Genomic DNA, 22,624 nt, shown 5'->3' with positions numbered 1-22,624 from the left:
TATAAAGTGAAACCATCTCAAGCTCGAAACATCTTGACAACTTGCTTCACGGTCTTCCTGCAAATAGGGCAGAGTTCACACTGTCTGGCGCACTCGACACAAGCGCACACATGCCCACAGTCGAAAAACAACGCATCAATCTCGTTGCCGTAGCAGATCTGGCACAAGTCTGCCTGCTCGTCTGCAACCTGCCAGAATGTGGTGCCCATTCCCCAGCGCTTTCCATTCTCGAAGCCGCCGACGTATTTGTTGCCTGTTCTAGCTTCCACAAAGGTACCTTGGCCATGCCGCTCGTCCTGATGCCATTCGCCTTCGTAGATGTCACCATTACAATACGTCATTTTGCCCCCTTTGCCACATTTTATGTTGCAGACAAGGGGTCCCTCGTAGGTGTTGCCCGTAGAGCTGATAGTGACGCACTTTGCCCCATGGCATAGCCCGTTGACCAGGGGTCCTTTGTAATAGTCGGTTCCGAACTCCGCAAGCTCAACTGGTTCGGTGGTCGTCCTGGAGTGAAGAGGATGCTGTCGCTCAACCATTCTTAAATAGTTGGATAGGTCGTGAGGGTTGGAGAATTTGCCTTCCTTCTCAAGCTCCTTGACGCGAGTTTCGGACACTGGTTCGTAGACGACAAGATCGCAGCCATTAACAAACCTGGGGTCTAGGAAGGTATCCTCAGGTCCCACAATGGTTCCGTCAACCGTTGAGTGGCGACGCCAAGCGACAAAGTTCTTGTCGGCCCCATAACCAAGGCGCCTTTGCACGAAGTCTCTCACTCTTTCCTCCGACCTGGCAAAGAAGGTTCCTTGGACACGGAATGTCTGCCTATCAACATCGAAGACTTGAATGAAGCCATAGGCACTGTCAACGGGCCCTTGTTTCTCAGGGGGCGGTGACGAGGACTGCGACGACTCGCCGGACTGTGAGGCTGAATGGTCTGTAGAAACAGATCCGGAGTTCATCACGAAATCCATGGCCTCAGAGTCTTCGGCAATGACCGCGGCAAAAATGGATTCTGCGGTTTGAGACAACGTCGAGACTTCGGGTGCCAAAGATTGTTGAGTCTCATCGTTAACAGGCAGAGCCACAACATCGTCATGTGCTGCCGCGTCGATGAGATGGCCATGAGGCACATTTGCAGCTAAGCTCTCTTCGGCGGTGGGGGGTGGGACCTCGAGCTGCATGGGCGTGTCCGAGTCATTGACCTCCATTGCCACAGCAGATGGTTGCTGTCCACCATCTGAGCCGCGCTCAATGTCGGCGGTAACAGCCGCCCGGACCGAATCTTGTTCTGCATCGGGAGCAGCGATCTGCTCTTCACCGCCGTGGGCGACGCTGTCAGAGATTGATGCATCACTTCTTGATTGTAACGAATCCGCATCCACTTGGACACTTGTTCTGTCTGGTTCACCGAATAATTGGAGCTCGTCCTTGCTAAGCACTGACATCCACAAGCACAACGGTTGACCCGTAGCTCTGCCATCGCCGATAGTGTCCAACAGATGGACGTTGAGCATTTGAGCCGTTGCATAAAAGCCAATGCCACTGTAACCCATTCGAAAAAGTCGAATCATTTGAGGATCCTCAAGTCCAAGCTTTGCGGCCAGGCGCTGCCTGAATTCTTGATATGTTGCTTTTTTGGGAGAGCTCATGAGGTGGAACTGCCCCTTGTGTTGAGACTGTACTTTGATGTTGTACATGTCCAGCAGTCCCTCCCTTCCGACGATCCCCTCATCAGAGTAAACTTCGACATTGATCTCTTCCGAGTCCTCATCGGTGGTGTCTTCGGAAAAATTTCCATGCGCCTCCTGATATGAAGACTCAAGATAGGGTGCTAGCCATTTCGGAAGCTGATACGGTTCCAGACCTCCCGGCAGGTAGTCGGCCAAGCAGCTGATCTTAATGTACATTGCCATGTAAGCGGTTGTTCGGGTGGAGTTAAAATCCTTCAGAGCCTGCCCTTCGAGACCTTCGAATGCTTGAATTCCCTTCTTGCTTAAGGAGAAAACCTGGTTGCCATCTCCATCCTCAAAAGCGAGCCACATTGTATTTGGCCCGTTTGGTCGCAAGACCGTGTAGAACTTTCCTGAGTTTCTTACACCGGCATGAACCACGAATCCATAGAGAGTGTACTTGGCATCCTGAGTATCAGTGCTGAATTCCGAAACGTCAATCTCGTCATTCAAGATCACACGGTCGTAAAGCAACTTCCATTCTCTTGTCTTCTTGTCAAACTTATCCCGAGCGAGCATAAGTGGCAAAAAATTTGGGAGACATGCTTTGAATTTGCTTTCACGCAAAACACGGGTGAGTGCTTGCTGGATGTCGAGGACGTTCTCAACGGGTAATGGTGGAAGGGAGATCGGACCGCTCGGACTGTCAAAAATTGCTTTCAGTGCCCTCAAGCTTTCTTGATCATTGTCCAATTCAAGTTCGATGCTTCTTCGGAAGGCTTCCCAGAAAGTCTTGACATCAGTATACTCTTCTCCGAAATCTCTCATTGCCTGAATCGCAGGATACAGGTCCACGTAGGTTTCACGTTCCTTCCTTGACGTTCGCATCAAAAAGAGGATCATTTGAAGGTAAGCGATGAATGGCCTCGGGCGGATTTGGGAATTTCGCCGCCAGCCTCCGGCGTCGACGTTCTGAAGCAGTTTGCGGAAAGGAGCCAAAAGAAGCCATGCAGTCATCCCTGCCACTGCAGGGCTGTGATAAAGTGGAGGAGTTCCCATTGGAAAGTAACCTGCAAGTGATTTCGAGTCCCAGTGGGGTTCGCCCTCGGAGCTACGCCACCACAAGGCTTTCGTCGGGTCATCGAAGATGCGAATGTAGGCGTCGATGGCAATAGTGTCGTTCTGCAAAAGCGGTGCTCTTTGCAAGTGTTGTCGAAGGTGTACATCTCTCCAAGGCCCTGCAACACTTGACCAGCCCCAGTCATCCACATACTTGGAGAACTGTCCTTCCGTAGAGGCATACGCGCAAGTGCGTGGCTCGTCTGGGTTGTACATCACTATCCCGAGCTGGGCAGACAGTCGCCAAGTATCCTCTGCTGGTTCTGGAGTGTTTTGTACGTCAAGCGCTTCGTCACGGCCGATATCTGCACCGCTAGGATTTGCGACTTCGGAAGGTGGATGACTGTCTTGTTTTTGACTGGCTAATGGAGTGGTAGAGGAAGTTGAAGATGGGTCGTCCTTCTTCGCGGTTGGGTCTATCTTTAACGTGAGGGCTGGCACGGCTCCATTGCCAAAGTCTGCATCTGGAGGGCCTTCGAAGAAACAAAAGGTGCTATCTGCGAGTTTGGTGTCTGCTTTGGGGGGCCGCCTGCTGCATTTGATGTAAGCACTGTAAGAAGCCGATGTATGGCCGCGCGGGTAGAACTTGATTTGCCAGTAGTTCCCATCCACCAAAGCAGGAGGAGAAACCATGACTCTAGCATGGTTGGGCTTGTCCTTGGTCCCTCGGACGCCCTTGATGACCCAGCTGAGACGCAGCTTCTTGATCGGACGCATGTCCGGATCGTCTGTGTCTGAATAGATGCGCTTCTCAACACTAGGAATGTCCAGTGCACTCAGCTCTGTGCCTCTTGACTCTCGCATTCTCAGCTCTTCCATCTCCTCCTCACTTGGTTTTGACCAGTCGTCTTCAAAAAGTGTCCATTCTGGGATGTGAAGGCGCGGTTCAGGCGGTGGAGGAGGGGTTGAGCTTGAGTCTTGACTTGGGACTTCCGCTACTACTGTACTTGTGCCCTCTTCTGCGGGAGTTGCTGGCTCCTGAACCACCACATCATCTGGTTGCTGCACCTGAGGCTCTTCTTCAGTGGTATTCGTCGACTCTTGTGGTCGAGATTCGGGCTCAGTGAAGGGAGCGTCCGCCATTTCTGCGTCCGCCACTTCGGGAGAGGATGGAGCTGGCTCACGCTGCGGCTGTGGGGAGCTGGAAGAGGGAGGTTCGAGTGGTTCAGGTCCGGGCATAGTCGACATTGGTGGTTGGCGGTCAGGTTCAGGCTCCGGACTGTATGCGGAAGTCAAGGTGTGAGGCGGAGGGGGATGAGTTTGGACCAGGACTGGCGAAGAGCTCTGTGAAGCCATGGTGCCGGGGGCAGTACCAGGAACTGATCAGTAGCAAGATGAAAACGAGAAAAGGGAAGAGTGAGGCGGTGAATGCTTGAATTGGCCTTGTATATCAGCTTGAGGTGGTGTGCTTCGTCAGAAATGTACAAGGACGCCCTTACATTTTCCAGCAATTGGCAGCGGTGGCTGAGAGAAAGCAAGAATGATGGCTCAGTTCCAGGGTGAGCAGTGAGCTTTTGTGTGCATGAAGGGCCTCCGACTTTTGCAATCGAGAGGGTGTGCATTTATGCAGGAGTACTGGGTATGGTAGAACCGGTAAGTGGCAGGCAACGAACGAAGTCCAGGCATCGGCGTGGAGGCTTAGCTATTGGACGGGGCCGACAGGCTCCAGCGCCTGGGTGCTCTTGGATGCCCCCGGTTCTAAGTGGCCGCGTGCACGGCTAGGCTAACTTGGCTAACCTAACAAGTACCGGTAGGCCTACTAGGACTACTCTGTTCCTCGTAATGGTTACTAGTGCTGGCCCCCCACGTAATGACTCCCCAGCTGTCGCCACCCGCCTTTGGGCCGCAAGCCCACCGAAAGCCTACTGTGGTAGTGAGGCTCAGCCATTAGTCCTTTGCAGATGTCTGACTCTCTTAATACCCACCCACCAAGGACTCATCGGCTACTCGTAGAAATAGTGGTACGCCCCATTCCTATCCAGCACCCATTGGCTCGAGTCGTGAGACCCTCAAATGTGATCTTTATCCTTTCAAAACTCCCCATTTCTCAACCCTCTCAGCCTGACTCACTTCGCCAGTCAGGGATCAGCAGGTCTCACGATCCTAACCATCACACCACGCTGGCGGTCTCCACTCTCCCATCGTTATGCTTGTACAAGTACTTTTAAATATTTTGCGCGTGAGGCTCTCTGGCTTGAAGCATGTGGAATTGAGAGACACCACACCTGTTTCTTCTGCCAGCCTACTAGGCCTCGGCTTCAGATTCTGTTCAGATACCGGCCGATCATGATTTTGGTTCTGGTTTTGCAAAAGTCGCGGCCACAATCAAGGGGAAGCTGATTGTACTGAAGACATCTGTTAGCCTGGATCGTTATCAACAAGAGTCTGCAAATCGGACGCCAGCTCACGCTTCAACATAGACCTGTTTGTTGACTCATATCAGTTTTCTGCAGTCCTCAAGTTCATCCTTTCCATACCTTAACACCGTCCCCATCGGCTTTGATTCTACTCCATAGCTTTCGGTTAGCTTCTATCAAAGACACCGCCAGTAGTGTTTTGGAGACGACTCACTTGCCCCAACTCACTGCCTCATCCGGTCTGGCACCAGCATCGCTCCCATCGAACTCCTGTGCAGTATTGACATAGACGGCACTTTCGGCGCCATTCCGCATGAGACACGCGTTAGCTATGTGATGTTTGATAATCCCACCCCCGAGGATAATCATGCCTGCCCGCTTCGCCCGCACGGCAATTGTGTTGATTTTTCGAATGTCTTTGGCTATGTCGATGCCGAGATGCAGAGGGGACGCTTTGAAGGAATGGAAGTAGATCATGTCTCCGAGGCTGCCGTCCGTCAGGGCGGGACAAAAGACCGGAATGTCGTTCTTGTATGCCCAGTAGTATACCGATGATTCGTCATTGATCTCTTTGCCGAGCCGACGGATGATGGTGCTGGGAGTCCACATGAATCGTTCACCGGACTTTGCAAACTCCTCTTCCTGCTCTGCCAACATCTTGTCTAGGATGGGAATTATCCAGTCCTCGAAGGCGCAATAGTTGTTGTTGGGGACGATCAAGTTACCGATGCGGTTCAGTCCCTTGGCTCGAAGGGCTGCCCCCGAGGCAGAGAAGGAGCCTAAGTATGTCGGAGCCAGACATTTGATGAAGTCCTCCTCAACACCCCCGGCGGTGGTGACAATGGCCGACACATGGCGATGCTGGACAAGATAGCGGAAGGTGTCGCGCAGGCCTGAGGATATCATGTTGGAAGTGTAACCCAGAAAAATGGTGGTTTTCTCGCCTGACTCGGCGTCTCTCCATGATCTCTGAAAGCAGTCAGAACAACTGCTTCTTCGCACTGACCTTGGTTTACGAGTGACGGACCATGTCATTGATGATACGGATCGCATCGCCTATTGAACTGGATTGGAAACCTTGTCCGGTGAGTTGGTCGATGAAATTTGAGATGATGGTCCGCTGTTCGTCTGGCAAGGACATCCAGTCGATGCCCTTGACCTGTTGGGCTCCATCAGCAACAGGTTCCGAAGGTACCAGGACAGCATCGGTGGCTTTAGCCGGTGGTGCAGATCCCATGGTTGGTCTCTGTACACCTCAAATGGTACCGGGTTTGCGGTAATATGAGGGCGACAGTGTAAAGAGCCGCAGAAAAAAAAAATCGAGAATGGGTCGATCGGTATGAGGTGATCTCATATGATGATTCGCTGGTGTTGTAGGTGACGAGAGCGGGTGGCAGGCAGCCTATGAAACTTGACTGGGTGAAGTCACCAGGCAATACGAGGTACCTTGGGGTTTAATTTGGGCACTCGGCAGCACCTACTTGGTAGTAGCTTGGCTCGCTAGGGGCACCCGAAGGGGTGCTAGGAGGCGCGTGGGATTTCTCTACTTGTAAGAGTTCGGTGGCGCACCGAGGTAAACGCAGAGTATTGACCGAAACAATAGCCGCCAAATGGGGGTTTTTGTTGTAATGACTCAAGCATGCAGCCTGTAATTAGAATCACGGTTGACGCAATGGTCATTTGTACCGAGTACAACGCACAGGCGACGGATCGGCGGCGGCGGCTAAGGTTGAGGTGCAGCAGCCTGGAGCGGCCAGGGCTAAGGAGCTCGGGAGGCAAGCCCACCACGCACAAGCAACAAGCACTGCTACTTACCACCACCAAGCGCCTTGTCCGTGTCAGACCCATCCATGATCCATGATCCATCTCTTTTCGTCCTTTTTCCCTCCTGGTCATTTTTCCATCTCTTCCCATCAAATTCATTTATCCCACAACTCCGTCAACGCGGCTGCTCGATCGCGCATTGGAACTCAAACGCTCTCTGGATTTTTGTGATCGACAAAACAGCCAATACGGCGCTTTTCCCTTCCACACGGACTCTAATCACCCCATTTCAGCTTCGCGCCGCTACCTTCCTTTCCCTTCGGCAAATCGGGATCTGGTCCATTTCTGCCACGTCCTACGCGACCGATTACTCACCTCGTCTCGCTGTTGTCTCAAACTCGTTCTCTTGAACTTCCTTTGACTCGGAGAGTGCCAAGGGCGCGAAAACCGACGACGTGTTCGAATTTAATCCACACAATTCGCCTCAGGTGGCCAAAAAAGGCCACTTGCACTTCAGCGTGCAGCCGTTCGGTCGTCTTGTTCTCTGAAGTGGGACAAGTAGAGAGGACGCCTGATCAGTGTGTCAATCGGTGGTTGTGGCTTCCAAGCTGGGACGGCAGGCTTTCTTTTGACGGCACGACCTTCAACTTGAGGGAAAAAAGGGACGAAACGTTAGCGTACAACCCGAAGGCCAGACAATCGACGAGACCGGATTATCTCAGCCCTTCAAAAGCCACGCTAAGAGACGCCATACCCACCCTGACAAAGCCTGCTCGGTCCACCCCAAATATCCTGGGCATCGATAGGAGGTCCAAAATTGGGCTGGCCAGATCCAGGGATCCCCAGGACTTCAGGCACGTGATGTTGTTCGACCCAAGCGAATCTGCTCTTGGCCAATAGAATTCACCATCCTCGAGGCCTGTGGGGGGGTATGTCGTCTTCAAGATATCCTCCTCCACCAAGAGATCGCTCCCCACCTCGATTCGACCGCAGACCATCAACTAACTATACGCCTCCGAGCTCTTCGTACAGAGGCCAAGGAGAACCCGGCTTGCTACCGGCTCAGCGAGACCCTCCTCGAGGTCCGAAGGCTGACTTTCGAGGTGGTGGAGGTGCTTTTCCATTCAGTTCTACTGCGCGTGGTCGAGGTGGAGGATTTGCTCCCCGGCCTAATGAAAACTGGGACAGAGACCGTGAACGGGACCGTGAACGAGATCGCGATCGAGACGCACGGCCACCCCCACAGTCCTACCGGGGTCGAGAAGATGACCGCGCCGAATGGCCTCGACGTGATCGTGACTTCGCAACTACCGATCGCAATGTCACATTAGCCAGAGACACTCGACCCTATGTTGGCAGAGAACGCTCGGCCTCTCCAGTTCGACCCAGAAGAGACTCGCGTGAATCGATCCCTTCTACTTTCTCTCGTCCTGCGGAATCGGCATCTTCATACTATCCTCCCACAGGGCGGGGCGGGCTTGGCCGTGGCAGGGGAAGAGGTGACTGGGAGAGGGGCAGGGGCAGGAGTTCTTTCGTAAGCGAGCGTGAGCGGGACCTGTTCCATCCACGAAGCCGTTCAAGAGAGAGCTGGCGGGATCGTGAATTCGACCGAGGTCGGCCGCCCCCTGGTGACGCTGACCGCTCCGACAGGTATGAGCGTCGAGACTATGAGCGAAGCCGAGAGCGTGAAGTCAGAGCTCGAGACTCACGAGACCACGACGTTTGGCCGAGGGATCAATCGCCCGCTAGGACATCTACTGGAAACACGGGCGCCGCTGTTGCCACCCCGTCTGCTTCTGGCAATGACCGACCTGGGAAACCCGATCTCGATACACCCAGACGGTCGTCCCTTGTGGCTACGCCAACCAGCGCCATCCGCGACAGTCGGCGTGATGGCGAAGGAGCAGATTATTTTGGAAGTTCGAGGCTGGATCCTTCTCGTCGTGACCAATCCCAACCCCCACAACAACCCTCTACCAACGTTGGCCTTGACTATGGCCCCCCGCCGTCCTTGCCACCGTCAATCACCACCCCCGCTGCGGAAAAGCCGGCCTTACCGAAGCCACAACCTCCCAAGACCGAGCAAGCAACACCTTTGCCAGCCACTTTTCAACCGCCTAGTGGGCCAAAAGCTGGCAGGACAGTGCCCACAGCGAGCCTCACTCAACCCGTGAAGACGCCCCAAAACCAGGACGCCTGGACTCGTACCGAGCCTGTTTCGCGTCCCGTCCGCCCTGGGCTGATCCCAAGTGCAAGCAATTTATCGACAGAAGGGAGCATAAAGAAAGAGGAGCTCCCCGTCGAAGCCAAACCGCCTGCGGCGCCAGCTACTGACCGCTCTATGCCTCCAAATGTTCCTTCCGGCCCACGACTAGGCAATGTGCCGCCATTTAAACACAGACTGTCTTCGAGTGAACCATCAGGCTCTGGTCCACCTCCTATGGCACCAAGAGAACCTTCTTCAAAACCTTCCGGATTGGACAATCGCGCTCCAGCAATTCCGACAGGCCCTCGTCTTGACCGCGAAGTTTCGAGGACAATGCCAGGGACAGCCTCCAAGATATGGATCTCCCCGGACTACAAACCAAAGCCTTCCATTATGAACGCAATGAACAAACAGTTCCAGCCTGAAACCCGGGAAAGAGGCTTGATACCCACAGGCCCAAGGCAGCAGAATGTGTTCCCTACTCACGCCGACAAGGCTCGGGCACCACATACATCTGCAAATGCGATCCCATTTGCACCGTCTGGGCCTAAGGCGCTGATAGCAACAAGCCCCAATATCCAAGACGCCAAAATGACCATCTTGCCTCCTAGGCATCCCGTCGACGAGTTCCAACCCCAAGAAGATGTGATAATGTCGGTTCCTGCATCCAGTGAGGACGAGGACGAAGCTGAAGATGATTCTTTCGATGAAGAGTACTATATTGAATCTGAAGAGAGGCATAAGCAGGAGATGGAATTGCTTGAAGCTAAGAAACCACCACCTTTATTACAAGATGCTGCCATTGTGGCCCTCCTTGTCAAGCTGCAATTTCTTGAGATGATATCTCAAGCTCCTGTTCTTAGGCCCGTTTCCAAACCTGTCGAGGTCACAAAAGAGGAGGCTCCTGCTTCTGTTACCGTTGTAACCGGGTTACCGTCCCCAGACCAGATCCCTCATGAGACCGAGTCTAAACAGGAAGTGAAGGAAGTGGAATTACCACATCCTAAAGGACGACCTCTCAAACAGCCACCAGTGAACCCCATACCCACTCCTCCCATCGAAGATTTGCCGTATCTGAAGCCGGGACCTATTGAGCCAGTCGTCTTTGAAGACTCTGACAACGAAGTCGAACATGAAGCAGTCGCAATTCTCCTTCAACAAGAATTTGAGCGCAATGCTTGGGACTGGAGATCTGAGCTTGAAGAAATGCACGCGGAGTTCAAGGCCAGGTATCCTCTATGGAAGCAGAAGATCCATCGACTGGAACAAGATAGGCGTGAGCTACAGGCTAGCCCTGCGCCTGCCTCTCCTGCACCATCAGTGGCACCATCGGTCACACCTTCGTTAACCCATGAACGTACCAGAGGCGCGCGAAATACGACAGAAGCCGATTTACAAGCCGCAATTTTAATGTCTCAGCAGTCCCTCAGAGAAGAAGAAGAACGACGAGAGAGAGAGGCAGCTTCTAGCTCTTTGCCAAACTACGACACGGAGGCTGTCGTACCGCCAATGCTAAAGCCCGCGGACATTGAATTATCCCAATTCGAAGAGACGAACCATCTCATTCCAAATGAATGGGCATTACATGCTTTTGCCTACGTCCCTCCCGAGGACGACTTTACGGAAGAGGAGCAAAGCCGTTTCATCACAGCCTACTGTCAAAATCCGAAGAAATGGGGCAAGATCGCAGAATCTCTTCCGGGGAGAACGTATCAAGAGTGCATCGTTCATTACTACTTGACGAAGGCCCAGGCTCACTACAAAGACCTCTGGAGACGATCGCAGCCTAGGAAGCGCGGTCGACGAGGGGCTGCAACTAAACCCCGTTCCACGGCATTGATGTCCGAGCTCCTCAATGGTGATGATGCAGAGGCGACACCCGTTGCCGTTACAGATAGCGGAAGGCCGAGGCGGGCGGCGGCGCCCACATTTGGAGATGCCCCCAGCGAAGCTGACTCTTCAACACCCGCCCCACAGTCGAAGAAGCTTACATCGGCCTTGAAAGATGGCAATTCAGACGGCAGTGGAACCAAAACGTCTAGAGGCCGCAAGGCTGGTACTGCTGCTAAAGTGCGCAGGACCAAGGCACAGATTCAAGCAGAGCAGCAACAGGCTTTACTTTTGAATGCTGCTGAAGCCTCGCCCGGCAAACCTGCCACCGCTGCTAAGGTTGAAAGAGGGCGTACACTGATTCGCGCTGAAAATGTGCCCATCAGACCCGATCCTCCCGCCATCCCGCAAGTGCAGCGACCGGTTGAAGCAGGACTACAGCACTATCCTATCTGCGATGTCCCAATCGGCCCTCCGGCAGCCCCAGCGTCGACAACATCGTTGCAAGTGACGAGTTATTGGTCGGTACCCGAACAGCACAAGTTTCCAGAGCTTCTGGCGTACTTTGGTCGAGACTTTACCGCGATTGCAGACTTCATGAAGACCAAAAGCGTGACAATGGTGAGTGCACCGATGGATGGTTCACACTTGCCAGCTGACAAGACAAAGATCAAAAATTATTATTCTCGGCAAATCAATGACGGCAAAGATGAGCTTGAAAAGTTCGCCCGGATGGGTGAGCAGATGCGCGAACAGATGCGCATCGCCGGAAAGGTCGCAATTCCACCTCCAAGTCCGATCGCGGCTCCAAAACGTCGGTACGACACAGCATTGGCACCCATCCCTCGTCCAACAACCCAGGGTGAGCAGAACGTTGTAGATGGTGAGCCGCTAGTTCCAGCAATCACCCAGAGCGTCATTGAAGACTTCCCTCGGAACATTCTCGAACGGACAGCCTCTGGGGACCTTATTTCCAAGCCCCGCCCAGTCGGACGCGAAACACTTCGTGAGGCCACTTTACCTGCTTCTCTTCCACCCAAGACTGAAGAGCTTCCGAGATTACCCAGTGACCGTCCTTCTCTCTTTGCCCACAAACCATTGCATGGCCCCAAAGCTGGCGTTTTCCAGGATGATATCGGTTTCCAGCCTTCCCGTCAAAATCTTCGGGCAACGCTTCAGGAGCGGTCGCCCCAAATACTCACGCAGAGACTTCCGGATCTGCCTCGCCCTGAATTAGGTCAACAAGCCCCAATACCGACAGCCGCTCCAAGCCTTCTTGGCTCGCAAGAGCCTCTCATTCAAGGACAGCCACGGCCCCAAGCTCCTCCCGCTCCTCCTGTTCAAGGCATCCAGGCTCATGTCGAGAAGTATACACAGCTAAATGCTTTGCATCCCAGCCAGAACCATAACAGTAGCTCGGCAACGCCGAGCCAACCGCCTCTGGAGAGGTCTCAGGATATTTCCTCTTTGCGCCACATGGACGATCAACGTCCATTGTATCGACCTGGTCCGACAGGATCTCCAGCATTGACACCAACATCAATATCTGCCTCGCAGCCTGCGCGAGCCGAGATATTTCGGCCAGCGCCAGCGCCTCCGCCTGCAGAAGCTCCGAAACCTCCCGCCAAACGCTCGAATGTTTTTGGTCTTCTCAACGATGATCCCCCAGATCCACCGCCAAAGCGACCGTCTCTGGAGACACCGAAACGAACATCCATCCTCTCTCCGCAGATTAGTGCTCTTCCTCCAGGACAGAATCTGCTACAGCAACCGCGAAGCCAGCATCACCCTGAAGATCCGCTTCTGAATAGAGCGCCGAGAGGCCCATATGGTCCCAGTAGCGGCAGCGTGCTCTCAGCAGGTAGCGGGCAGCAGTCATCGACTGAGTATCCGAGTTCGTTTTCTGCAACTACTGCCCCTGGACCCAGCAATGAAGCATGGATGGACCGTTTTGATCCGCGTCCTCAGGGAGTCCCAAGTGATCAGCGGAGTCACCACCATTCGCCTGCCCCGAGTCACTATTCTGTTGTACCTCCAACTTCCCAGCAGAGTAGCATTCCTCCGCTCCATTCGGTGCGAGTGGACGCGACCCGAGGAATGGATCGATCTGGAATCGACCACCGGCGGACGTTGCTAAGCCCAATCAATCAGATACCACATGTGCCCTCTCCTCCACCTCAACAGCCGACACAGCTTGTGCCACAATTGCGTTCAGCTTCCACTTCATCGCACCATTCACGGGTACCCTCTGTTGGTTACTCTGCTTCGCAGCCGCCGAGTCAGTCTTCGCTCAGTCACCCGACAATCCCGCAAAGTCACTCTCACTCGGCAAGCTCAACTCCTGTCTCAAGTCTTCACCGAGCTCAATCGTCTCTCGATTTTGCACCACGACTAACCATCCAACAACACATGGCTCAGCAAAACCAGCAGAAACAACAGCAAGAGCAGCAGCGTGAACACGAAAGACACATCCAACGCCATCGAGAATTGGAAGCGGCACAACAGCGTGATCGGGAACGCGAGCGAGAACAGCAGCAGCAGCAGCAGCAACAACAGCAACAGCAACACATGAGGCGGGACATGTACGGTATTGAACATCATGCAACGCCTACAGTGTCTCGCCAAAACCAACTGGGGACGGCAGTCAATCAAAGCCACGTGGCATTCGCTCAACGTGAGATTCCACGAACCTATACACCTCCGCATTCACATAGTAATTCTCACTCTCATTCTCACTCGCAATTTCCGGGATCTAGTCACGGCCCGGGTGGCTTGGGAGCGCCTCATCCTCTTCAGCATCCACATCCGCATGCACACCAGCAGCAGCAGCAGCAGCAGCAACAACAACAACACCAACATCAACACCAACATCAACATCAGCACCAGCACCAGCACCAGCATCAAACGGGGCCACTTCCACACCTACAGGCGCAAGGGAGAAGTCAACCGCCGCCTCATTTGCATCACCCTCACCCTTCTCAACCGCAAATCCTCCATCCAGGACCGACAGGGCATTTTCGAGCGATGAGTCAAGGAGAACCGAGACGTGATGAGAGACGGTGAAGCGCATCGGCTCAACCTTGGTTCTGCTCTATTTCGCTGCGTCCGGGCATGGAGTGTACGAGATTCCGATTCGGTCTCAATTCTGTGTCGATCAATATCTTCCTGACTTGTTCCTTTTCTATGCCGTGTACACATACGAACGGATCGGGATAGGATGGTTGTATGACTAGAATTCATTGTCATGAGAGTCTGTGAACAGGAGGAGCGGCAATTAGTGGGGAATCAATTTCATTGGAATGGTAACGGCGTGGAATCGATCGGAGCTATGTCTCGTGAAGAGTCACGAGCAGCTGTGTAAAGCACAGCACAGGGATTCTATTGTATCGGAAGAAGACATGTACTGTACGAATGTGAATAGGCAATACATTGCAATGCCTACCTTGCTATTACCAAGTAACTATGTACCTAAGCAGAACATTAACTGCTGCCTAGGCACCAGTTGTAAAGGAAGGGTAACTGCACCGCCACAAGTGAGGCACAGCAGACCGTCAACATTGTCCAGACTACATGGTAGAGTGCGGATATTACCTCGTACGTCACCCAGAATCAGCGAACCGACCCTCAAATGGTGATCAGCGAGAAACCCGCGTCTCGCAATCAATCGTTGCCTCGAGCCCGAGTCTTGTTCTATCTAAAAAAGCTTACGCGGTCCTTCGCTTGTTCAGCCACTCTACCACACTCGGTGTGCCTCGAAGCGGCACCACGATATCATTGTTGTTCTCCTCTCCTTGTCGGCCGCTCAAGAACATCGTCTGATCTGCCTCTCTGTATTCTTCGGGTCTCATGCGGCTACACCTCTCCGTCTTCCTCGCACCCAACCCGCCGCGGCTGGCTGGGACATATGAACCTTAGGCAACCACGATTAAAGAAACATCGAATTCCCGACAAGCACGCTGTCTCTCCGAATCCGTCGCTCGGAAAATAACAATGACACGTAAAGCATCGCTGCCGTATCCCACCAGTCACCCACCTCAGCCTCCATTGTCGAATTATAACCTTGAGCCACAAGCCAGCCTGGTACCCGACTCGGCCGATCTCCCTCCCCTACCTTCCTCCTCGCGCAGGAGCCCGATTGTCGCCGGCTCTTCTAGTTTTCATGATGCAGAGAATCCATGGTCCGATCTGCCCGCAAAAGACCAACCATCAGATCGACCAGTGCCGGATCTTCTAAAACCAGGGCAGCCAGGTCCACCGGTAGGGACTGGGACCAGTCCCCAGAGCCATGCCCTCTCCAACATCCCTTTGGTTCTAAGAGCAGGGCATTCGCGGGAAGACACCCCCAGATCATCGCTGGATAGTCAACGATCCAAGGATTTCTGGGAAGATTCAGATGATGGACAAGACGTGCGCGGCAAGAGTCCAAAGAGAAGTCCAAAAAGGGGACAAATTGCGCTTCCAGACACCGATTCGCATGAAGACCCATGGGTGGACGTAGAACTGCCAGACCAGTCTACCGGGATCAAGCGGAAACCCGTGGGCTGGGGGACCACGCCTGTGCTATCTAGGCCAGACGTACCCACCACCTCGACTTTTGCTTCAAATAACCCTTTCAGACGTCCTTCGGACCATGCTCTGGCGGATGAACGATTAGAGACCTCAAACTGGGACCAGGATACACCTGGCTTAGCAGCGAAGGGGAAAGAGCTAGATCGAGGGCATAGACTACCTCCAACCGACCAGCTTCAAGGTTTGACCGTTGGAGGTGGCACGATAACTGGCCTGCCATCCTATACCACCACGCAAGATACGCAGACACCCGCGGGAACATGGGGAAACGGGCATCAATTGGGGAGCCCTCCCATGCCCCAAGGTCCTCCGCCACCTCCGCCGACGGGCCCTGGATCACCCTTCAGTGAACAACCGCCGCTCATGCCAGTCTCTCCGCATCATGATTCAATCGAGAACCCTTGGGCTTCAAATGTCAACCTTGCACCGCCCACTCCATCTCCAATTCCATTCGCACCTTCCCAGAAGCAAGTATCAACCTATAGCAATGATCTACTGGACCGCGGACAACAGAGCGGAGTCGTGTCCCTCAAGGATGAATTGGAAACACTCCCAAATGCTGCTCACGCAGAAACTGCAGCATCCGGTGAGCTCTCCTTATTAGAGGACGACGAAGCCCGGCCTCCTCTTCCCGTCAGACCGGCACAACGTACCGCGACCGAGTATTTCGATCCTCCCGAAGGACCCCCTCCGCCTAAGCCACCGCGGCCAACGATACGCACAAGCATTCCATCGGATGAAGACGTCGCAAAAATGATCGAGCAAAGAAACGAAACGTACCAGATCAAGCATTTCAACTGGTTCGATCACGGCTCCCGGAAATTGAGAAGATCCTCCATGTTGACCCAGAATAAGAACGGTCCGTGTCCCCTTCTTGCCTTGGTCAATGCTTTGATATTAGGAGCGAAGCACGAGTCTCAGGCCGCTCTAGATGAAGCTCTTCGGACGCGCGAGCAAGTCTCGCTTGGCCTCATCATTGAAACCTTGATGGACGAACTGCTATCGAGAGGGTTTGATGCTGTAGGAGAAGTCATGCCCGACGTGGATGAGCTGAATCACTTCTTGATGCGCTTGCGGACAGGGATGAACGCTAATCCCAGATTCGTGTCCCCTTCGCAACCGGCGCCGAATCTGATGGACGCCGATGACTCCATGTTGAACATGCCTCAACAGGAACGAGCGAAACAAAGATTGGGCACGTTTGAGGCAACTACCGACATGAAACTCTACGGAGCTTTCCAAATTCCCCTGGTTCATGGTTGGCTTCCCGACCCGAGATCAGAAGCCGCGAAGGCGTTTGCACGATCCGCGCAATCCTACGAAGATGCACAAGCGCTACAGTTTGGAGAGGAGGAACTGGAGTACAAACTGATGAACCAGGGCCTGTCCACAACTGAACAAAACATGTGGGAGGATATCAACGCGATCAAAATTTTTCTCAAGACATACCCCACCCAACTTACTCCCTCTGGTCTCGAAGCCGTTCAAGATTCGATTCCGTCAGGCTCTTTTGCCATCATGTTCCGCAATGATCACTTCAGTACCATCTATAAGCACCCTGAAAGTGGTCAACTTTTCACCTTGGTCACAGATGCCGGGTACGCCGATCGAGATGAGATCATATGGGAAAGTCTTGTCGACATCAGTGGCAAACACAACGAATTCTTCTCTGGTGACTTTATGCCGGTGAGTCACCACGATGTTGGGGACGAGTCATCAACTCATCCAGCGGCTCGACGGTCATCGCAGCTTTTGACAGTCAATAATCCTCCACCCGCGACACCGCTGTCTCCGCAAGAACAGCAGGAACAGCACGATGCGGACTTTGCCATGGCACTACAGCTCCAAGAAGAAGAGGAGCAACGACAACGTGCGGAACGAAGTAGGCGACACGGCGGGAATGCCAGCGCTGGCAGCACGCAACAGAGAAGGTCACAATCCGGCAGTATCCCGATCCCTCTTCGCTCCACTCAACCGGCACCGGAGGTGCGACCGCCCATTCCACCCCGCGTCTCGCATGCACCCAATCCAGGGGTCAATCGACCCTCGGACGGGCTGGATGAAGACGCACCGCCTGCATACGAGGAAGCAGCAAAAGGTAGACCGTACATCCCACCGCTCGGCAGCCCTTTGCACCCCTCTGCCGAACCGTCTCCTATGAACTCCAACACGCAGTTGACGGGTACCATTAGCAATATCAGCACCCACTCGGTCTCAGGAGTGGGTGACGCTCCTTATCACCCACCGGGACCAAATGCAGGCAGGAGGGATCCAAGACGAAGGTTGAGCGCGTACAATGAGATGTCTCAGTGGTATAGCCACTCACCGCAAAGGTTGCAACAACCGCAAGGAGTGCCAGGACCGTCTGGGAGGGGCGGGAGGCATGGACAAGATCGCGATTGCATTGTTATGTAAAGTGGAGGGGCTGTCAATGGTAAAACCAGGGGAGCTACTGGTAGGTACAGGATTATTCGGTCGGTTTAAAATAGCGGACGAGACAGGCACAAGATGAGAACCAACGAGATACTGGGTCCTGAGGAGACTTCACGAGATACGGAATAATGAAAAGCCCATCACACACAAATCACCACCAAGTGGCCGCTCCTGCGATAGAAGCGACTCGCCCGGTTTCTGACCCTGGAGGTTCCACTGTTCTAAAGGGGATCGCAGTGCCAGTTGTGAGTGAACGACACCTCTGATCTAATTTATCAAGGTGTTTCCCTTGCGGCAAGGAAACACGTCCCATCAGACTACGCAGGTCGGGTCATTTTTGGTTGAGGTCCTCCAGCCATACATCGCTCCGCCGAACCAACCTTTGCTGCTGCACCGAGTCTTGGTCCGCGGCTGCCCTGCCAGCCACTGGGCCCCCGGTTCGAGTGCCATAAGTAGGGGGTTGCTCGGCCTTGACCTACGCCACCACGAGTTTGAGTGGTGGCTTCCAGCCTACCAGCTTCAGGTGTAACGAGTAGCGGGCATTGAAAGTCTTTGATCTGGCCCCTACACAGCTTACCAGTGGTAGCGGCGGTGAGGGGGACAGCTCAGTGGAGCAGTACCGAGCAGGGCAGATCAGGTTATGTGATAAGTACCGAGTAATTAGCTAACTAATTAACTACGGACGAGAGAGCCGCTTTGATATTTGCTGTGTGGGTTGATCCGTTCGGGATCCATGGTCCCCGGAGGCGCAAATGATATCCGGCTCGCCGGGTCCGCCACGGAGGATTAATATTAGTACTGGATACTCGTTCCGTTTCGCTTGCGGCCCTCTCGCGGTTGGTACGTAACCTTCCCACCTCTCCATCTCCCTGCTCTACCATCTTGCTATTATCCCTACTCGAATAGAAACAGACTACCGCGCCTACCAAGAGAACTTCTCCCCCGTCAACCCTTCACTCACCTCCCATAACTTGGTCGCGAACTCCTTCTTGACCGCATACGCCGGCGTAGCCTTGAACTGACAATCGCTCAGGAACACGCCGTTGCCATCGTCTCCCGGTACGCTCAACTTGTCGTCCACGGCCGCCACAAGTGTCGTACTGCAGCCCTGCTGTTGGGTCTTCCAGACTAGTCCGTGCTTCTTGGCGGCGTCGAGCATGGTGTCCAACATCGCCGGGTCCGTGTACCGGCCCAGCTCGGTCCGGATTTCGCCCGGGTTCACGGCGACGCCGAGGATGCCGTGTTTGTCGTACAGCTTGTCGTTGAGGCCGACGCTGAACAGCACCGCGGCCGTCTTGCTGGCTCCGTAGGCTGCGGTGGGGATATAGGCCATGGTCTCGTCCACGGGGAGATTGAAGGCCTTCATCATGGCGATGTTGGGCTTCTCCTCCTCCGGCAGCTCTGTCACGGGTTTCTGGTAATCCATATCGCTGAAGCGGACGCCGCCGACATTGATGCCCATGCTCGCCAGGTTGACGATGCGCACCGACCCGCGGTGGGACTTGACGGCGGCGGCGGCGGTGAGGATCTTTGGCATGACCAAGTTGGTGAGCAGGAAGTGGCCCACATGGTTCGTCGCCATGGTGACTTCCACACCGTCCTCGGTGATGGTGCGCGTGGGGATGTTCATGATGCCGGCGTTGTTGATCACGATGTCGATCGACGGGACATCGACCCAGCCCATGACTTCTGCACCGGCGGCACGGACAGACTTTTGCGACGAGAGATCCACTTGCAAGGTGCGGTAGTCGACAGGGATATCCGGATACGTTGATTTCAGGTCGTCGATGCATTCTTGGAGCTTCGACACGGACCGTCCCGCGAGGATGAGGCAGCGTGGCGATTGCGACGCAAACGCCTCGGCCGTGGTGTAGCCGATGCCTTTCCTATTGACGCCTGTGATGAGGATCGTGCGGCCCTTGATGGCCGAGGGGAAGGCCGCGGCGACGGTTAGGCCGTCTGTCGCGAAGCCGAAGTCAGGGTGCGTAGTGGCAGTCGTCATGGTTCGGGGCCAAAGGTGAGCGATCGATGTACTTGATCAGAGAATGGCAGCAAGGCAGAAGGAAAATCAGGTCAAGTTCTCAGGTCTTTTCCGGGGGGGGAAAGGGCAGGAGGTCCAAGAAACCAAGCACAAGAAGGCAGAAGACTTGACTTTGGGAAAAATGTATCGTGCTCTCTTATAGCATTTCGCTCGTGCAATGGATGGTTCAGGCTCTCTGCAATCCTGATTCGCGGGTTCGGGTTGCAGGCGTTGTGATTGGCTGTGGACCAAAGCTGCATATTTCCTGCCCTCATTCCTCATCGTCCTCCTCAGGATCATCCTCCTCATCTTCCGAATTCCCTTCATCGTCCTCATCGGAATCATCCGCTTCTGACTCACTTTCCTCCTCGTCCCTAGAATTTCTCTCGAAGGGGTCAAATCCGTCTGCCTCCATGTCCTCGTCACCCCATTGTTCCCACTGCTCGAGAAACATCGCCGGAAGTTTTGCCACATGTCGTTTCAGCCGTTGCTGCCGGGTCCTGATGATGATTTCGCTGGCCTTGAGATATGCTTTGCGGAAACGTCGCCAAAGGTCGGGATCGAGGCGGGGGTGCGGGAAGTAGGGGTCATTTCCAGTGACTGCGACGAGGCATTTCCTGACTACTTCTGATGATGGGTCCTCGGCGTCTAGATTAATGTTGGAGCTTTTATCATAATCCAACATCCACAGGTGGGTCTCTCGTTGCGTAAAATCGTCACCGGAGGATACTGGAATCTCCGTGGGCTCATCACCCAGGTATTCGAGGCTGAATGGCTTTGATGTCGAGCTGCCGATGACGAATTCGGTGTCTTGTGCATCAACCTGCGCTTGCCAATGTAGAATTGCAAGTCCCATTGCCATCTCTTCCGCAAAAGCATTCACATCGAGCCCAATCATTTTTGCTTGGTCCAGGTAAAGAGGAAAATTTCGGAGTGTGTCAGTCGAATTGTAGAGGGTGGTGTTTGGATTGTTCGCACCGAAGTAAACGCGGACGAGGCAATCTTTGTCGGGAGGGTTGCTGAATACGTCGTGCTGTATGTGCCTGTCTTCTTGGTAGAATTGTCGAATTAGAGCTTCACGCGTAAGCGCGGGCACTGGCAGAATGCGCTCAACGTAGAATACCGCGGCTATCGTTTGGTCTCCTTCGGGGAATCGTGAAAGGTTCGCAGTCCAGAATTCACGAGCCTCGGGACTGTGGAAAGTATGTGCCCGTGGCACGCGTGGCGTACGACGTTCGGGAAAGCTGTCTCTGAACAAGCCGGCCCAGATGAGGTAGCTGTTGTAGGCACGGCCTGTCAAGTGGAAGTCTCTGAAAATTGCCTGGCGGTTGGCGCCTTTCTTGATTGCTTTTGCGGATCCTGGTATCTCGAATACACTCCCGCAGCTGCCGCGTCCAATGTCACGTAAACCAAGATGATCGACACTGTCGAATCTGACCCCGTTCATCCGCTCCGCCAAACCAGATGAAGTTGACTGCTTCGATCCAACCGAGAGTGTTCGCTTCAGAATGTCATGAGCAAGCTGCTTGTCGAGGAGGTCTTCTAAGACAAGTGAGCGCATGAGACCCTCTGAAAACGTGGTGGAGGTGCTCTCTTCCGAAAAATCTTTGAATTGAGGCATGGCGTTTGAATTTGAGTGAGTCGAGAGTGAAGGAGTGCGAAAGAAATACGAAATGTACCTTCCTTTTAGATTTGACTCGTAGCAGACAACTGCGAGCCAGATTTGTAATGCAGCAAAGTTTGGTTCGGCAAAGGATGTCAAAGAAGGTTCACTCCATATCTGGGCCGAATATCTTGAAAAGGATAAGTGGTCCGAAAGGGGAAGTGGCTTGTTTCGTTGATTGAGTCTTCCATGGCAGATACGATGAAGGACCGAGTCTCGTTGGCAAGCGCGAGGCGTCGCACCGCTGGTCTGTGAAAGCTTGGGGTATAAGACAGACTCTGGTTTGACGACTCGCCTGGAAAGTGCTACATAGAAGCTTGGCATCGACTTGACTCAGCTGAGATAGATAGTTCAACATGGTTGGGCCACCATGATACTGCCATAAACCGTCGCTTGATGTGGATAAACTCTTGGCCGGATACATAACGATCCCCGTTGTGCGACATTCATTGTTACGTTGATTGTGGGTCCGACTGAAATCGTTGCTGAGGTGAAAATTACCGACAACTGCATTTCCTCAAGACGGATTGTTAGGAACACTGGCGAAGCCGGGTTTGAATGACGACTGGTCATCTTGCAGTGTGGTGACTGCAGTAAGAGTCAAAACAGAATGCACAAGCCGGAAACACAGGTCGAGTAAAACGATGAGATTCCCCAAAACGCCAAAGGTGGAGCCCCTAGATCGAACCCCGACAGAGTGAGAGCTCATTGAGAACCACAAGCATTGAGTGAAGCCAGTGGACGAGGACTTGGCCAAAAGAACCTTGACCGGGAAAGCCAGAGCACACCCAGCCGAAGTGACCACCGGCTGTTCAAAGTCAGACTGGGCCAAGGAGCGCAGGGGTGAACAACGAGACCATCAGCGTTGGGGCTCTCCAGTGCGGTACTAGATGGGGGAATTATTCGACTTGGTGATATACATCTGGTCGAGGCATTGGACGAGAGAACTGAAGCTTCAGCCTTGCGGGCTTCAAAAGCATCGTGATACAT

At 53.8% G+C, this 22,624-nt stretch overlaps 6 protein-coding genes across 6 annotated transcripts; 2 read left to right on the top strand and 4 right to left on the bottom strand.

Moving 5' to 3' along the window:
• Positions 1 to 17: 17 nt before the first annotated feature.
• A1O5_06674 (uncharacterized protein) lies at positions 18 to 4,088 on the bottom strand (the record flags this gene model as incomplete). Its single annotated transcript, XM_007747266.1, has 1 exon — positions 18 to 4,088. The coding sequence occupies one exon, from the start codon at positions 4,086 to 4,088 to the stop codon at positions 18 to 20; it is 4,071 nt and encodes a 1,356-aa protein (XP_007745456.1).
• A 988-nt stretch (positions 4,089 to 5,076) lies between these two features.
• On the bottom strand, positions 5,077 to 6,386 carry A1O5_06673 (deoxyhypusine synthase; the record flags this gene model as incomplete). Its single annotated transcript, XM_007747265.1, has 5 exons — positions 5,077 to 5,137; positions 5,201 to 5,214; positions 5,270 to 5,297; positions 5,364 to 6,118; positions 6,177 to 6,386. 5 exons carry the CDS (start codon positions 6,384 to 6,386, stop codon positions 5,077 to 5,079), a joined length of 1,068 nt encoding a protein of 355 aa, XP_007745455.1.
• Positions 6,387 to 7,844: 1,458 nt separating this feature from the next.
• On the top strand, positions 7,845 to 14,012 carry A1O5_06672 (uncharacterized protein; the record flags this gene model as incomplete). Its single annotated transcript, XM_007747264.1, has 2 exons — positions 7,845 to 11,570; positions 11,619 to 14,012. 2 exons carry the CDS (start codon positions 7,845 to 7,847, stop codon positions 14,010 to 14,012), a joined length of 6,120 nt encoding a protein of 2,039 aa, XP_007745454.1.
• A 927-nt stretch (positions 14,013 to 14,939) lies between these two features.
• A1O5_06671 (uncharacterized protein) lies at positions 14,940 to 17,933 on the top strand (the record flags this gene model as incomplete). Its single annotated transcript, XM_007747263.1, has 1 exon — positions 14,940 to 17,933. One exon carries the CDS (start codon positions 14,940 to 14,942, stop codon positions 17,931 to 17,933), a length of 2,994 nt encoding a protein of 997 aa, XP_007745453.1.
• A 940-nt stretch (positions 17,934 to 18,873) lies between these two features.
• On the bottom strand, positions 18,874 to 19,953 carry A1O5_06670 (uncharacterized protein; the record flags this gene model as incomplete). Its single annotated transcript, XM_007747262.1, has 1 exon — positions 18,874 to 19,953. The coding sequence occupies one exon, from the start codon at positions 19,951 to 19,953 to the stop codon at positions 18,874 to 18,876; it is 1,080 nt and encodes a 359-aa protein (XP_007745452.1).
• A 289-nt stretch (positions 19,954 to 20,242) lies between these two features.
• A1O5_06669 (uncharacterized protein) lies at positions 20,243 to 21,592 on the bottom strand (the record flags this gene model as incomplete). Its single annotated transcript, XM_007747261.1, has 1 exon — positions 20,243 to 21,592. The coding sequence occupies one exon, from the start codon at positions 21,590 to 21,592 to the stop codon at positions 20,243 to 20,245; it is 1,350 nt and encodes a 449-aa protein (XP_007745451.1).
• Positions 21,593 to 22,624: the final 1,032 nt, after the last annotated feature.

This window comes from Cladophialophora psammophila, assembly GCF_000585535.1.
Source record: "Cladophialophora psammophila CBS 110553 chromosome Unknown aczJe-supercont1.9, whole genome shotgun sequence".
In the NCBI taxonomy this organism is placed as follows: Eukaryota; Fungi; Ascomycota; class Eurotiomycetes; order Chaetothyriales; family Herpotrichiellaceae; genus Cladophialophora; species Cladophialophora psammophila.
This window is presented reverse-complemented; position numbering and strand designations above follow the sequence as displayed.